At 37.8% G+C, this 17,038-nt stretch overlaps 1 protein-coding gene across 4 annotated transcripts in view; it reads right to left on the reverse strand.

The window, feature by feature from the left end:
* EML6 (EMAP like 6) overlaps nucleotides 1-17,038 on the reverse strand; it is a 253,213-nt gene that overhangs the window by 104,682 nt on the left and 131,493 nt on the right. For all 4 annotated transcript variants that reach the window (XR_006888845.1, XM_046663360.1, XM_046663358.1 and 1 more), the window contains exons 8-12: nucleotides 16,090-16,291; nucleotides 13,381-13,518; nucleotides 11,400-11,656; nucleotides 9,114-9,326; nucleotides 954-1,121 (exon numbers count right to left, since the gene is read on the reverse strand). Coding sequence is in view for 3 of the 4 variants with exons in the window: in XM_046663360.1 (XP_046519316.1) it covers nucleotides 954-1,121; nucleotides 9,114-9,326; nucleotides 11,400-11,656; nucleotides 13,381-13,518; nucleotides 16,090-16,291 (978 nt within the window). In the remaining variant the exon portion in view is untranslated. The remainder of the gene's footprint in view (nucleotides 1-953; nucleotides 1,122-9,113; nucleotides 9,327-11,399; nucleotides 11,657-13,380; nucleotides 13,519-16,089; nucleotides 16,292-17,038) is intronic.

Here is a 17,038-nt window from a genome sequence, read left to right on the forward strand (position 1 = left end):
TCATTTCCACATTTCTATTAGATAATAGATCTTTGAGTTTTAAATCTTGCTGGAAAAGGGCAAAGAAAAAAGGGCAGATTTTACCAAGAAGAAGGCTGGGGCACAAAGGGATTCAGCCACTTAGTTCAGGAAAGATCCCTCTTTAGCCTTTCAACATGCCCACAAAGTACCAGTAATCGCCATGGTCAAAACCTCTGCAGAACCCCTCCCAATAAAACCATTTCCTCATAGTTTTTCATTTTATTTCCTAATCATTCCTTCTGACATCAAGTAAATAAAAAAACTACACATCCATTGAACTGGAACACACTAGCCCCAATCATGGACCATTCCTTGAACTCCACTCTGGAGGCAACTTCTATTCCAAAGGTTACCCTGTCACCCACAGCCTGACCAAGCAGACCCACTGCCCATGACAATCGTTCTAAGGAGGCCAAAATGTACACATTCCTGTTATCTTCTAAGGTTAATTCTTTTTCTTTCTTCTTTTGTAAGGAAGAGTGGCCCTGAGCTAATATCTGTCGCCAGTCTTCCTCTTTTTGCTTGAGGAACATTGTTGCTGAGCTAACATCTATGCCAATCTTCCTCTATTTTATATGGGATGCTGCCACAGCATGGCTTGATGAGCTGTGCATGAACTCCAGGCCGCCAAAGTGGAGCGTGTGAACTTAACCACTATACCACCAGGCCAGTCCCTCAAGGTTAATTCTTCATGTAAACCTTAGACCTTCAACTTGTGTTGGGCATAAGCAAAATCCTTTGAAGGAAATTATCCAATTGACCCATATTCATCTCAAAAGTTTTTTCTCTTCTTTTTTTGTAACTTTCAAATTTATTATAGGAATGAATTTTTCAAAATTGCTTTAACTCTACCTCCAGAAGAAATGTTAGAACATCCTTTGAAATTTTTGTTGAAAAATAAACAGGTGTTGGAAAATTACTATTAATTTTACCCTGGGGTGCAGTTTCCAGCAGGCCGTTGCTGACACCTTCTGGAATAAATCTCCACTGGAAAAGCGAGTGGTCAGCCCCTCCTGTGCTCAACACCCACTGAAAGTCATGAGACCATCGGACGTTTGTGACATGTGCAGAATGGCCCACATACTTTCTAAATTTGGCTCCTGAAAAGATATTTTTGAGGAGAAGATTAGTTATGCAAAAAATAGAATTTACTGGTTAAAAATTATATTCCTAGTCACTTGAAGAGTAAAATCTTTAAATATATTAGAAACTAATTTTCAGTCTTACACATCATATTAAGCAAGTGTTCCAAAAGGCACCTCAGTTATTCCAGTATGAAGTAACCTAAAAATGGGTCTTAAATTTTAAGCCCTGTGGTTAAAGACACATTTGAACCTGTTCCAAATAACGCCTACTGCTTCACTGATTCTGAAAACAAATGCTAAAGAATGAATCTCTTATAAATTCTTATTTAAATACAAGATAAAACAGGCAGTCCTTTGCAATTGGGAAACAGAAAATCCTTCTGTGGAAAAAAAAAAGTCAAATTATTGTTTGGGGTCAGACAGATGTAGCATTGGGAGAATAAAATTTTTTTTATCTTAAGTTGATTGCTTTACTCAGTAAACACCATCTGCAGGTAAGGAAAGCAACAGAAAAGCTATTTGAACTTATATTTGTAGTTGAACTGCTGCAGTAAGGTCTCCAGTGTCCGGTCAGGGCGCAGAGGCATAAAGGCGCTCCTGGAAATAAACAGGGTCCATCGGATCATGTGGAGGCCTAGTACCCCAAAGACTACGGGAGATTTCAGGGGCCAACAAGCACCCCATCTTTCCTTGAGAAACACTTCTACCTATTACAGTTCCTCTAAATGAAATCTCTTTAATGGGGAAAAAGCCCATCTGTTCAACTATCACATGTTTAAAATTTAAAACACCATTGGAGAGGTAATGATTTCAATTTACATGAAGGTGAAAATGACTGCTACATGTCCCTTTCCTGAGAGCATGTTCTGACCATGAGGTGAGGTCCTATTATATCAGGTGAGGTCCTATTATATCAGGGGCTCCAAAAAAGACTAGGGGCATGCTGCCCCAGAGGGGAGAGGAAGGTCTTGGGTCTCAAAAGCAACCCTGCCTATTTCAAAGAGTTGTGTAAATCAGTTTTGGTAATTTGATAAAGTCAAACAGATTCCAACTAAGATCAGTTGGAAATGCTGCCTGATAATTCAATAACTGGGGAGCAAAGTACATTCTTCTCATATCTCTATACATCTTGTTGGGCTGTCCCTTGCTGCCTGACCTCTCATACCCTCCTCAGACATCATTTAACCTGTCTCCTTGTAGTGGTTTAAAAATATGCCCACAATTCTAAAAAAGTTGAGCTCATAGAAACAGAGAGATATGTGGTTACTAGGGGCCTTGGATGGGGGAAATGGGGAGATGTTGGTCAAAGGGTACACTCTCAGTTATAAGATGAATAAGTTCTGGGGACCTAAGTTACAGCATGGTGACTATTGTTAACAATACTGTATTGTATACTTGAAATTTGCTAAGAGAATAGATTTTAATGTTCTCACCACAAAAAAAAATTAAAAAGTAACTAAGTGAGGTGATGGATGTGTTAACTAACCTTAAAGTAGTAATCATTTCACAATATATACACATATGTAATCGTCACATTGTACACCTTAAACTTACATGTTATTTGCCAATTGTGTCTTGATAAAGCTGGGGAAAAAGAAAAGAAAAAGAATACATCCAGAAGTTCTTTGATACAAATAAAAAAAATAGAATATGGCAAAAGTGAAGGTGTCTGGCGTTCAAGAGGATGTCATACACACAGGGATGGTTCAACATCCACAAATCAATCAACGTGATACACCATATCAACAAAGTGAGGAATAAAAACGACATGATCATCTCAATAGATGCAGAGAAAGCATTTGACAAGATCCAACAGCCATTTATGATAAAAACTCTGAACAAAATGGGGATAGAAGGGAACTACCTCAACATAATAAAGGCCATATATGACAAACCCACAGACAACATCATACTCAATGGGCAAACACTGAGCGCCATCCCCATGAAAACAGGAATGAGACAAGGATGCCCTCTATCACCACTCTTATTTAACATAGAACTGGAGGTTTTGGCCAGAGCAATCAGGCAAGAAAAAGGAATAAAAGGAATGCAAATAGGGAGGGAAGAAGTGAAACTCTCGCTGTTTGCAGACGACATGATCTTATATATAGAAAACCCCAAAGAATCCACTGGAAAACTATTAGAAGTAATCAATAACTACAGCAAAGTTGCAGGGTATAAAGTCAACTTACATAAATCAGTAGCATTTCTGTACTCTAATAATGAACTAACAGCAAAAGAACTCAAGAACACAATACCATTCACAATCACTACAAAAAGAATAAAATACCTCGGGGTGAATTTAACTAAGAAAGTGAAAGACCTATACAACAAAAATTACAAGGCCTTTCTGAAAGAAATGGATGACGACATAAAGAGATGGAAAGACATTTGCTGCACATGGATTGGAAGAATAAACATAGTTAAAATGTCCATTCTACCTAAAGCAATTTACAGATTCAGTGCCATCCCAATCAGAAACCCAATGACATTCTTTACAGAATTAGAATAAAGAATCCTAAAATTTATATGGGGCAACAAAAGACCCCGAATTTCTAAAGCAATCCTGAGAAAAAAGAACAAAGCTGGAGGCATCACAATCCCTGACTTCAAAACATACTACAAAGCTACAGTAATCAAAACAGCATGGTACTAGTACAAAAACAGGTGCACAGATCAATGGAATAGAGTTGAAAGTCCAGAAATAAAACCACACATCTATGGACAGCTAATCTTCGACAATGGAGCTGAGGGCATACAATGGAGAAAAGAAAGTCTTTTCAACAAATGGTGCTGGGAAAACTGGAAAGCCACATGTAAAAGAATGAAAATTGACCATTCTTTTTCACCATTCACCAAAATAAACTCAAAATGGATCAAAGACCTAAAGGTGAGACCTGAAACCATAAGGTTTCTAGAAGAAAATGTAGGCAGTACACTCTTTGACACCAGTATTAAAAGGATCTTTTCAGACACCATGTCTTCTCAGAGAAGGGAAACAATAGAAAGAATAAACAAATGGGACTTCCTCAGACTAAAGAGCTTCTTCAAGGCAAAGGAAAACAGGTTTGAAACAAAAACACAACCCACTAACTGGGAAAAAATATTTGCAAGTCATACGTCCGACAAAGGCTTAATATCCATAATATATAAAGAACTCACACAACTTAATAACAAAAAATCAAACAACCCAATCAAAAAATGGGCCAGGAGACATGAACAGACATTTCTCGAAAGAAGATATATGGATGGCCAATAGGCACATGAAAAGATGTTCATCATCGCTGACCATCAGGGAAATGCAAATCAAAACTACACTAAGATATCACCTTACAACCATTAGAATGACAAAAATAACTAAAACAAATAGTAACAAATGTTGGAGAGGTTGTGGAAAAAAAGGAACCCTCATACACTGCTGGTGGGAATGCAAACTGATGCAGCCACTATGGAAAAGAGTATGGAGATTCCTCAAAAAACTAAAAATAGAACTACCATATGACCCATCTAACCCACTACTGGGTATCTATCCAAAGAGCTTGAAGTCAGCAATTCCAAAAGTCCTATGCACCCCAATGTTCATTGCAGCATTATTTACAATAGCCAAGAGGTGGAAGCAACCTAAGTGCCCATCAACAGATGATTGGATAAAGAAGATGTGGTATATATATACAATGGAATACTCCTCAGCAGTAAGAAAGAACAAAATTGTCCCATTTGCAACAAAATGGATGGACCTTGAGGGAATTACGTTAAGCGAAATAAGCCAGATAGAGAAGGACAATCTCTGTATGACTCCACTCATATGAGGAAGTTAAAAATGTAGACAAACAGAACAGATTAGTGGCTACCAGGGGAAAGGTGGGGTGGGGGCTGGGCACAAAGGGTGAAGGGGGTGCACCTACAACACGACTGACAAACAATAACGTAGAACTGAAATTCCACAAGACTGTAACCTATCATTAACTCAATAAAAATTTTTTTTAAAAAAAGAGGATGTCATACAAAGCACTGCAGATTCCTCCTTGCTCTCCTCTTTGGGTCTCTAGGTACTAGGTGGCAAGGACACTCAAGCAGTCTATGGAGAGGCTCACATGGAAAGGAACTGAGGCCTCCTGCCAAGAGCCAGGTGAGTGAGGCATCTTGGAAGTGGATCCCCGGCCTCGGTCTAGCCATCAGACGGCTGACACGTCATGAGAGACCTTGAACTAGAATCATACAGCTAAGCTGCTCCTGAATCCCTGACCCCCAAAACCAAGAGATAACAAATGTTTATTGATTCAAGCTGCAAAAGTTTTAGAGGGGGGATTTGTTAAATGGCAATAGATAACTAATACACCCTTGGCTGGCTGGAATTAGAACCTGCAAAACATTAGTGTCATTAATATTTAGGCCTTATCTCTTTGATCTTTTGCTGTCCTCTCTCCCCCTCCTTCCTTCTGCTCTAGGCACACTGGCCTCTCTGCTACTCCTCAGGCATGCCAGGCACTCTCTGCCTCTAGGCCTTTGCACTTGCTGTTCCCTCTGTCAGGAATGCTCTTTCCCTCGATATCTGAATGGCTGGTTCCCTCCCCTCCTTGAGGTGTCTAGTGAAATGAAACCACATCAGTGAGCCCCATCTTTGACCAAACTATTTAAAATAACAAGACTACACCACCCCACCTGAGCACTCTCTACTCCCACTCTTTGCTTTATTTTTCTTCATAGCACGTTTCTCCACCAGATGTGTTTATCGACTATGTGCCCTCAGCAGAACAAAAGTTCAATGGGGGTGGGGATTTGTGCTTGTTTTATTCATTGATGTATCTCCAGCCTCTAGAATAGCACTTAAAAAATATTGAATAAATGGAGGCCACATCCATCTCTTCCAAGGCTTTCCTTAGGACACTGAGTGACATCACAAGGCTACCCTTTGTTCTATGAACCACAAGGAAGGCTCAGGCCTCAGCCCTCATCTCCTCTCTACTGACCTTTTCTCCCATGCTTTTAAATACTGTTGATATGCCCTCGACTGCCAAACATTCACCTCCAGCCCTGAACTCTCCTTGGACTGCTGTCAGCCTGCGAGCCAGGTCCACCTGACATCTAATAGGTGCCTCAAACTTATCACGGACAAAACAGACCAAGGAGTTTCCCTTCCCATCTTACCTTCTTATCCCCATAAAACACACACACACACGGACAAAAACTTTTCCTTTCTCATTTTCCTATCTCTATAAATGGTGCCACCATCCACCCCCTTGCTCAAGCCCAAAAGTAGAAGTCATCCTCGATTCCTCTTTTTCCCTCTATTCCCACATCCAATCCATCAGCAAGATCTTCAGCTCTATCTTGCCACTAGTTTTTAATCTCAACCACCTGTCTTCGCATCTGTCCCTAACAGCTTCATCCAAGCCACATCGTCTCTCACCTGGACACTTGCAATAATCTCTCTCCTTGAAGCCTCCACTTCCCTAATCCGTCCTACACAATATCAAAGTGGTCTTTTAAAAACTTAAATTGGTCATGTCACTCCTCCATTTTAAATCCTCAATAGTTTTCCATTGCACCTAGAATAAGACCCAAATTTCTAACAGTGGCTACCAGACCCTTCACAACATGGCCCCACTGCCCTCTCCAGCCTCACAGTGCACAACTCTCCCCTCATTCATCACACTGACCTTTCTGTTACTGCACTGCATCAAGCTCACCCAGGCTATACTGAAGGCCAACACTTTCCCCTCCAACGTCCAGAGTTCCTGCAACTCAAGTCTTACAATATCAAGTCACCTGTCATGGGAGGTAGTTGTTCAAGGACTGTGTGTTTGGGGTGGGGGCTGTGTGTGAGAAGAACTATTGAGATGACAGAACACAAATAAAACATGGAGATCCTCAGCCTGGAGCCTCCTCTTGGAGCAGGGGTAGTTGCCAAGGGTGCTATGACAGCAAATGTTAGTGAGCAAGGTTTTAGATTTTACCTCATGTCAGTGTCTGTGGGGTGATGATCAAATAGGAAGCAGTCTAAGTGACATCAGGGAAAATTATCAGCATTGATTCTAATTATTTTAAGATTTGAAAACTGTAAAAACTAAAGAAAAAAATAAATTGGTTTGGTTATGTAAAAATAATACCAGTTCTAGTCATTTTTGTTAACTGCAGAACATATGTCTAATTACTGTGCAACAGAATACTACACACATGCAATCATAAATGTGTCAATTAACTTGATTGTGAGTTTTATTTAATCACAAGGGAAAACTATAATGTTTGCTCAGTCTCCACACTTTCTCAATAGTCTTCAGCCCCTGCTTATGTTAGGCTGTTTACAGGTTTAAAAGTTGGGGAGAATACTTGTCACTGTTACCCTGGGTTATAAGGAGACCAGTTGCACCAACTGTTACCATTCCCATCAACAACATTCTTGTATTAACTTCCACACCAGTAGCTTTGGCACAAAAAGGCCACAAAAGCCTGAATGTCTCTGAGGCAATTTGCAAGATTTATAAACCACAGGTCAAGAAAATTAGAACAAGCCCGTTTGCTATGAAGACATGGACACTTTTGCAGATCGTTGAGGTGGAATTATTACTCTCACCATACCGTCACTGTGGCTGTCAACCTCTCCTTGTTCATGCAGATGTCTCCCGTGTGCCACCATCCTCAGGGTTGTTTTACATATAAGGGTGTCTCATTTTGACAAACAGCCCTACTCACCACCTCCCTCGCCCTCCATTCTAATAAACAAACCAAAGATAGACATTTCCACTGCTATTTTCCAGACCCAAGTCCACCCTACAAGGCTTGGTGATACACAGAAAATACCAACTCTCATTGAGTTAACTTTATTCCCAAACCCTGACACTCAGATCACTAGTATTGCTTCTGACCCTGACAATGTTTCTTCTAAATTCCCAGATACCTTCTGGTTGCCTAACTTACCTTCTGCAAGTACATTGCTCAATCTAACAAGATATGCCCCATTACTCAAAAGACCCATTAGGGAAAGACAGAAGAGTTTGAAGTAGGCACTTTGAGGTAATTTTGTGCCTTGAGCATTTTAAACTGATGGTCATTTTGTCAAGTGTAAGAGATGGTGGTTTTGCTACGCATTTTATGTTCAATTTTGTACCATAATTGTCACTGCTTCAAAATGGCCAGTTAGCCGAAAATGACTTTCTGATTACATTTTTCAATCCCTTTCCTTGCTTAATCTAAAAGTCATTCAAGTGAAAGTGTTTTCAGGCAACAGCATGTCCCTACTGATTATTCTCCTAAAATCAGATTTTCAGGGTGCAGGTGGGGAGTCTCAGAAAAGCCTGTGTATGGGCCTTGCTTAAACTTCTGAAGGAAGAAGAGGACATGGTCATTATGTGGTTAATTCAGTCTCAGTCTACAAAGCCTGAAGGCGCCACAAAAATTGAAGTGACGGGATTTTAACAACAATAAAACAAACAAAATAGCAAAATGTAAGGGCAGAGAAGGTTGTTTTGAATCAAACTTCTCCCTCAAAAATTTGACCTTATGCAAACCTAGTTTGCAAAATTAGTGCTATGACGGGGGTCCACAAACTGGACTATCGCCAGAACAATCATTTTCAGATTTTATTTTAAGTATGTCTAAAAGGATTTGCTTTGCTCTCCATGTATAATCACAATTACCTGTGAAGCAGAAAAGAATTTTCATTATAACATTTTAATGTAATATGCATAATTTAAATAATGGATATTTATTTACATAAATATAAATAAAATAAAATATGACATTTAAAACATGAGGCTTATGAATCACAAAATGGTAATAACTCTGTTAAAATTCTGACTTAAATTGGCAAAACCTTCTATTTAGAATGTCAAAAGTAAATGACATCAACAACACATTCTACCTAAAAGTGTTAAAAGAGTAAAAATGAATATAAAGATAAAATGAATAGTCCGCAGGAATAGACACAAAGAAAATAAGCCTTAATTATACTGCACATACATTCTAGAATAAATCTCTTTCTCAATAAAATATCTCTTTTGGCCTTACCTTTCTTGAGACAAGGAAATTTAAACAACTTCACCAGTCCGAAATCATCTCCAGACACCAACACTGAGCTGTTGTAATTTGCATCCACTGAGTTGATGTCAGTGACATCAGTGTATTTTGGCCAAATTCCACTCACTTCTGGACCTTTCACACATGTCCAGGAGGCCCAGGGAACCCCTTTGATTTCTTCTTTACTTGTTAAAGGCTTCCCAGCTGAAAATAATCAATAAATTTTAACAGTATATTTAAATAAAAAGCATATTCTAACTGACTATGCATTTTTCTTATAGAGATCTAAAACCTTTGTTTTAAAATATCTATAAACCAAGGAAACCATAGATTCTAATCTCTTTACCCAATTGGTGATTTTTCTTTTCAGCAGCGTTTAAAGAGAATACATGCTCAAAACTCAGACATACGGAGAAGAGAAAGAAAATGATCACTCTACTAAATGTAACGTCTTAAATTACTTTTAAGACATTAAAATTAAGAAAGAAAATGATCACTGTACTAAATGTAATGTCTTTATTTAACATTTACTTGGCCTTAATTATTTAGACACAGATGCTTTGTATTATCGATGAAAAGACTTTTATTAAATTATATATTATTATAATTAGTCACCAAGTTTTGCTAGGTTTTCAAAAAGTTTATTCTGAACTTTGACCTTTCATAATTCAAGGAACTGTAGAAGTAATTTTTTAAAATTCAACCTCAAAAAAATTAGTGAAAAAAGAATGGACTTTATTTAAAATGAAAAGTGTTAGACAATGAAAATCCACGAAATTTTGATGAAATAAATGTAATTGGTTGGGGGAAATAGTCCCGACAATTTTGCTAGGTATGTTCTCAGATGTATGGCACAATACCCAGTTTCTATCAGCAGCTGGTGAGGGATGTCCCCAGGGAGTAAGCAAAGGAAGAAACACACGGATAAAGAAGTATTGGGGGAAATATTTAGCCATACCCAATTTTAAAATTCAAAATCAAGCCAGTTAAGTGTACTACCTCATACTTTCCCCTCCATAATAAACATTTTCAAATAAAGAATCTGTGAGAATAGATGCTCCTGTACAATACTGGTGTATTATCATACTGGCACCCAGAAATTCTGGAATGTAACAGCGTTACAGAAAAATTCATTACAAATATCATCAAATCAGAGAGTTGATAGTGGGAACAGAGTCTTTGACTCCGTGTTCCCACTTTGGGGAATATAGTCCAAGGAAGTAACTCAGAAGACAAAATCCCACCTTTACAAAGATATTTGGAGCTGCACTGTCTGCAGCAGTAAAGAAACTGGAAATAAACCCAAATGCTCAGTAACAGGAAAATGAGAAAGCAAATTATGAATTATCACTGAGCAGGGTGTTATTTTCTTATCGCAAATGACAAATGTGTGACCCATATTTTTTCATGTGTGGAAAATATATACGAAATAATATTGAGCAAAGAAGATAGAAGCAAAGAAATATGCACCTAGTAACGGGGCACTGAGGAATCCGATAGGTCAGAGGCTCTTTAAAAAGCTGATGCTATATTATATGTTATATATTATTTTATGGTAAAGAATAATTTTTCAATAAAAATTTTAAGATAAAATATAATTATTTGAGGACAGGATTCATGTCAAATATTAAATTTTTCCTCTTACATTTAAAAAAACCTTTCATCAAAGATTATAATACAGAAACTTGCCTTTTATTTATGACATTTTAATATTACAAATTAAATGTTACTAAATGAGTATTATATAAGTCAGATGAATCTCTTACAAAAGTTATAGTGTTTATTTTAAAAATTGTGTTTTTTTATCCCAATTAGCACACTTCACCAAATGATCACATAATAAGGGCTTCTGAATTATGAAGAACACAGATTTGAGCATAAAGCCATCATAGTAAATGAGGCCTATGATCCTCAAACTTTTAGTATTTTTCTAGGATATTTTTCCTTTCACTTATCTTTAGGCATGCTTTAAATATTCTAGATATATACCCTTTATATAATGTATAATTTATAATAATTATACATTATTATAATAATGCAAGTATTTATACCCAGTCTATGCCTTGTCTTTTCATTTTATCTGTGGTCTCTTTTGTTGTGGTAATTTTTTATTTTAACGTGCTCCAATGTATTAATCTTTACTTTGAGAGTTTGTGGATTTGAGGGTCTTGTTTCAGAAGACATTCCCTGCCTCGAGATCATAGCGACATTCTCGGGTATTTTCTGCATGTGGTTCAGCTTTGCTTTGCACACACATCCAGTGCCGAGGTGACTTACACGGCATTTTGTAGAACAGTCGTTCTCCTGCGCCATCATTAGTTTGCAAGTATTTACTATCCAGAGACCAGTCAATGTGCGTAATGAAACTAAGGGACTTGTTGCATTCTCCAATTTTCTTATACCGCTGGGCAACAGCGTAGACGTCTACCGGGCCATCATTGGACCCCACTGCGAGATAAGAACCATCTGGAGAAAATTTCATTTCATGAATGACTTCTTTTCGATCTTTGATATGAACCACTTCTGTCATATCTCTATAAGAATAAAAAGCAAAGTGATAAGCAGCAAATCTAGAAACAGGAACCTCAAGTCATATTTTAAAGTGTGTGCGTCAGAGAAAAAATTGTTTTGAAAGGGAGAGAAAACCTACAGGAATTACAGGATTAACTTTTGAGGAAAGATACAAAATATTATGTAGTTTATGGCCAATTCAGAAAAAAATTAATAAATACTTTAAATAATATTTTGGGCTTCCAAAGTAAAAACAAAAAAAATTAATGAAATGCATATCTGCTTTCATATTCAATTATATATTATTTTTTTCTAAAACTTTTTGTTAAAACAATTGAGTTTGTAAAATTGTCTTAAAAATATATCATAGAGAAAGGTAAAATATGTCAGGGTTAGCATAAAATCAAACCATCTTTTTTATACTTTAAGAACAAGAAACCAGTGACTGTTAAGCTTATTGCTGAAAAAAGAGCAAGTCCAAAAGGCAGAAGAGGACTTTTAAATACTTTTTTAATATTAAATTTTTGTGAAATTATTTAACTTTCACTATGAAAGGTCAACAATGCATACAATAACTCACTGGGAATATTTTGTATCCTTTCTGATGAGATTCCGGTTAGAATTTCTGCCCTCATTTGAAAGCTCGCTGAGGAGTTTTTCTACAACTGTGAGACAGGATTATGACCAGTAGGTCCCCAAAGCCAGGAAGGATGCCTTGATTAATTCCAAAACAGACTGAATGCATAAATAATGCCAAATATTTGCTTCCACATAATAATTCCCCACATCTGCTATCATTTATTAACAGCATTATAGTTTACTATAATGTCATAAAAGAGGTGTGAGGGGATTTTTTTGTTGGCTTGGGAAATCCATCCAAAAGAAAATCTGGTAATTAGCTATATTTTTGCTCATCATGAAGCAGAGGAAGAAAACGTTGCCCACCACTTTGGTAATAAGTTACGTGTGGCTGATAATGAGAATTTAGTATAATAAACCATGCCAAGAGCATTTTTCACAGCTAGAAAGAATGTTCTATGTACAAAACATGCGGTATCTAATTTACAGCTGCATTCCTTTTCTGTAATCACAAAATGTGTAAGCCAAAAGAACAACTAATGTGTTCAGAGGAATTATATGGGTGGGTCATAATTTTTGTCCAGTAAAAATTATATAGGATGTTAATAAATATAAAGTATTCCATTTTACTGTCAATTATAGGTGGAAGAAATCTTTTACTCAAGCTCACTTCTAAAAATCTGGTGCTGTTGGAGGCTGCTTTCTTCTTTGTTCCCCTTTTCTTGGTTTACTACAAGCCCATAATCTCTTATCCAAAACCCTTGGGACCAGATGAGCTTAGGAATTCATTATTCATTGGATTTTAGAAAGGTTCTCATATAGTATATTATGTAACATCCCCAGGAGGAGTTAGGGCAGCACCTCATATTAAACACATTAATATTTTTGCAGCAAATCACATGATACATGATTATTCCTCCTAAGAGATTAATAGACTATAAGCAGTCTCACATCAGTTCACTGGATCAGGCTGTGCTGATAAGTTACCAAAGAACTTCGGATCTTCAGAGTGCCTGGATTCCAGAATTACAGATAGGGGACTGTGAATCCCCAGTGCTTTTATTTGAAAGGGTAAATGTATTTTTCCTAAGGTCCTGGCAGACATTATGACCAGAATTAATTTTAACAAAAGGGCATCTCTAATATCATTTTCAACATCAGTACATGCCTAACTCGGAGAACAATGAAAGAGCCATCCTTCATGCCCAGGGCCAACTGAGATCCATCGGGGCTGAAAGCGACGCTGCGAACTGCTTCCTCCATGTTACAGCGGGCAATCAAGGCATGGTCAGCCAGGCTCCACAGCCTAAGAACAAAGCAAAGAAGAAAACAAAACCAACTTCTCATAGTCATGAGCCAGCTCAAGGCTGGAAGGCCTGTCATCACTCTGCGATAATAACAAGAAAGGATGCAGTAACTTCACACTAGTGTCCTTCCTCATTGCATGTCTAGGAATCTGGGAAGGTGTTTATTCCATCTTTGAGTGATTTTCACATTTCAAAATACCCAGCAAGAAATACAAAATGCAGTAACACGTCCAAATATTTTAAGATTCATAAAGTAAGGAAATTGTAAACACTTTTTCACACAAAATCTTACTTTTCTCTTTGGAAATTAAAAATTGTTCTTTATTTATACCAATAGTTGTTAATATCACTTATAAGATAAGAAGTACTACTAGATGCTATTATCGTTAGTTTAAAAAAATATATATGAGTACCCTTCTAGTAACTTTTATTTAAGCACACGTACATCGAAATACATTTGTTGGTCTCCCTAGAAAGAAAACGCATCTGAGATGGAAAAGAGTGAACAATACCCCTACCCAGGATGGTTCCAAAGTTGGCCGCACACAGTCACACGCTGTCATTCCTCACAAGCTCCCTGGGCTCCCCACTGCTGATAGGTCCACTCTTGGTCGGGGCAGACACTTCACAGTGCCCCTGGCTAATGAGCACAGCTACCGCTGCAGATATAGAGGTCAAGGGACAAGTGCAGCTAACACAGTTTTCAGCAGCCCTAGAACACCTAATCCAAGCACCTCAAACTGAGTGAACAGAAATTAAACATTTGAAGATACAAATAAGGGTTTACAAGTTAGTTGCAGCTGTGGTATTTGACTTCTATCTGTTAGTACTTTTAAGACGGTCTTCTCTTAACACACAAACAACAGTACCTGCTAGGGGACCAAGAAACTAGAGTTCTGTGACAGAGAAGCAAGAAGTCACATGTGGTGCAGTTTTTCCAAATGCATTTTGCCATCAGGAGGGATGGGGCCCACTCCTGACAGTGCAGAGTGCACACTGAATAGTTTACTGACCCTTCAGGCAGCCTGCAATGTTCAGCCTAAAGCTTATGGTATTCTTTCCACACCTCGTCCATTATTCATAATCTCATGCTGTTTTTAGCCTTCTACTATTTTAAGCAATGTAAGCTTTGCTTTACTAGCATGAAGAAACCACTCCTCCATAAACTGTACTATCTTTACAAAGTCACTAACCTAATCTTTCTCAAGAAACTATGACTTATACTCTTCCTAAATTTTAACACTCAGCGTAAAATTACATTTAAAATTTTAGCCAAATTAATAGTTAAGGAGAATAAGACAAATTCTGGCAGGCAGGGCTCCTTGGGGATGTTTGCAATTCTGAGACTCAACACAGTTGCTAAAATACAAAAGCCAAAGACTTTCTTGACACCATTTCTATCTGGATGGGTATGAATCGAGTTTCTCAGGGGTTTAAATGACTTGGTGGCATGTTTTCTGTTCAGGGAAAGCTCAGAGTAATGAAGGAAAAAGAAGAGAAAAAGAGGAAGTGAGTAAAGAGAAGTGTAAGCCAAATAAACACCTATGTCACATGAGGAGACAACTGTAGTTTTCACTGATTTTTAGATCAATGAGGCTTTAATGCTTGGTAGACTGAAAAACAGATTTATTTTTGGATTTATACCTTACCAGTGAGCATAAAGATTGTATCTTGATCCTATTCACAAGCATACAGGATAAGGGCAAGGGGGAAACAGTAGCCTTTAGTCCAGTTTACAATGTTCTATTTTAGCTTTTAAAACCCAGAGGCAGTAATCAATCGATCGAGTAACAATCAGTCTCTTTCTCTCACCGCCACTCACCCTCTTTCTGGCCTGTTTGTTGTTGAGCACATTTAAAGCTCAGGAATAAATACGAAAATACTGAAATTAGTGTTACAGTCTTCATCTCACTTTCAAATCATATGTTCGGCCCTTCAACAGTCACAAGAATACTGGAAGCATACTCATTTTGCTCATTTTACGCAATGGCAGGCTCTAAGGAATAACAAAAGTTCCATGGCAATAATCCTTTAGGCCCTAATAAAATTGCATATTTTCTCAGCAGCCAGCACTTTCCTTTGATTTGAGGACAACGTTCAAAATTCCATCTGAGAATTTACAAAGAAAGAATTATTTACTCATATGCTGAAGACAACTTTGAAAAGCAGAATTTAAGTTCTATGGTGATGAATGAGTGCCTGGACTAAACTGTGAAATCTCTTTGCAGATAACCAAGGTACCAGGGTGAAATACCATCTTATCCCAGATGAGTAGGGCTAGCTCACATCTTCAACTGAAAGAGAAAGGGAAGCCAATCTAACCCGTAATAGTGTATTTTCACTTCTAAGAACATTTTCACGACTTAAGATGGAGCCAAAGAAAGAGAACAACAATAAAATGCCAAGAAGTCAACGTGTTTTGAGCTAAATGTCCTAACATTCCATTTGGAAATTGTCTGGGTCTGCACTGCAGTTTATCCTTCTGTTAAGTAACAGCCAAATTTGGTCAAAATAAATCTGTTATGTCAAGGAAGTCAGTGAGGTGACAATGGCCACTGCTGGGGCCTCACCTGACAGAGCGGTCATCACTGCCTGTCACAGCCAGTGGCTTCTTGGGGTGCAGGGCCAGAGCCCAGAGTTCCCCCTCACAGTGGCCTTGCAGGATCAGCATCGGCTTGTCTCGTTCTCGCACGATCACTTCAAATATCTCACTGTCCTGGGTCCCTGCTAAAAGGCGGTCTGCTTTCCAGCACACACTCCGGATAGAGAGGCCTGACAAAAATAAGTAAGTAAAATAAAAGCTTATTTTCACATCATTTACAAATAAAAGAAAATACCTACAGTAAAGCCCCTTTCACCAGGATCAATTCCACACACCATTCGGGGTTATTTACCACTTCCTTGCATGTTGGTCGTTGCTCCATCCCTTGGGATCTATTTTGCAAGAGTGATCACTCTTTCCTGTCTGACTTAGGATAACTGTAGGTATTTATAGCCAGATATATTTTAAAGACTACTTCTTAAAATGAATATAAGAGGAGAAATCAGTCTTTATGAAAACCTAACCCTCTTTGAAACAATTTCCTTCTGATGTGCTATGGAGAAGTTAATAATCACTTCAATCTTGAGGATGTCAACACTGTATTAAAATTATATGTGAGCGATACAACAGAATGGTTAATTCATATTAGGCAAGTTTAGTATGTATTTGATGAGAACCTAGACTCATTCTGCTGGATAAACAGACGTACCATGCTCAGAAATATGCAAATGACACTCTAATTTAAATCTCAAAATACCATCAAACATTTGTCAGTGAAGATCTTATTCAATTTACGGAAGGTCTTAACAACTTACGAAATCTTCCCTAAGAGCATTGTACATCTTTTAAATCCAATCTTCTACCTCCCTAGTATTTCATCCTCTCCGGGCAGGTCTTCACTTGCCTGCCTGAGTTTTATCTCTCAGACTTCCTGTGATCTGTTCTGTTCCTTACTGGGTTCATTATTTATTTACTTA

Source organism: Equus quagga, chromosome 5 (genome assembly GCF_021613505.1).
Source record: "Equus quagga isolate Etosha38 chromosome 5, UCLA_HA_Equagga_1.0, whole genome shotgun sequence".
In the NCBI taxonomy this organism is placed as follows: Eukaryota; Metazoa; Chordata; class Mammalia; order Perissodactyla; family Equidae; genus Equus; species Equus quagga.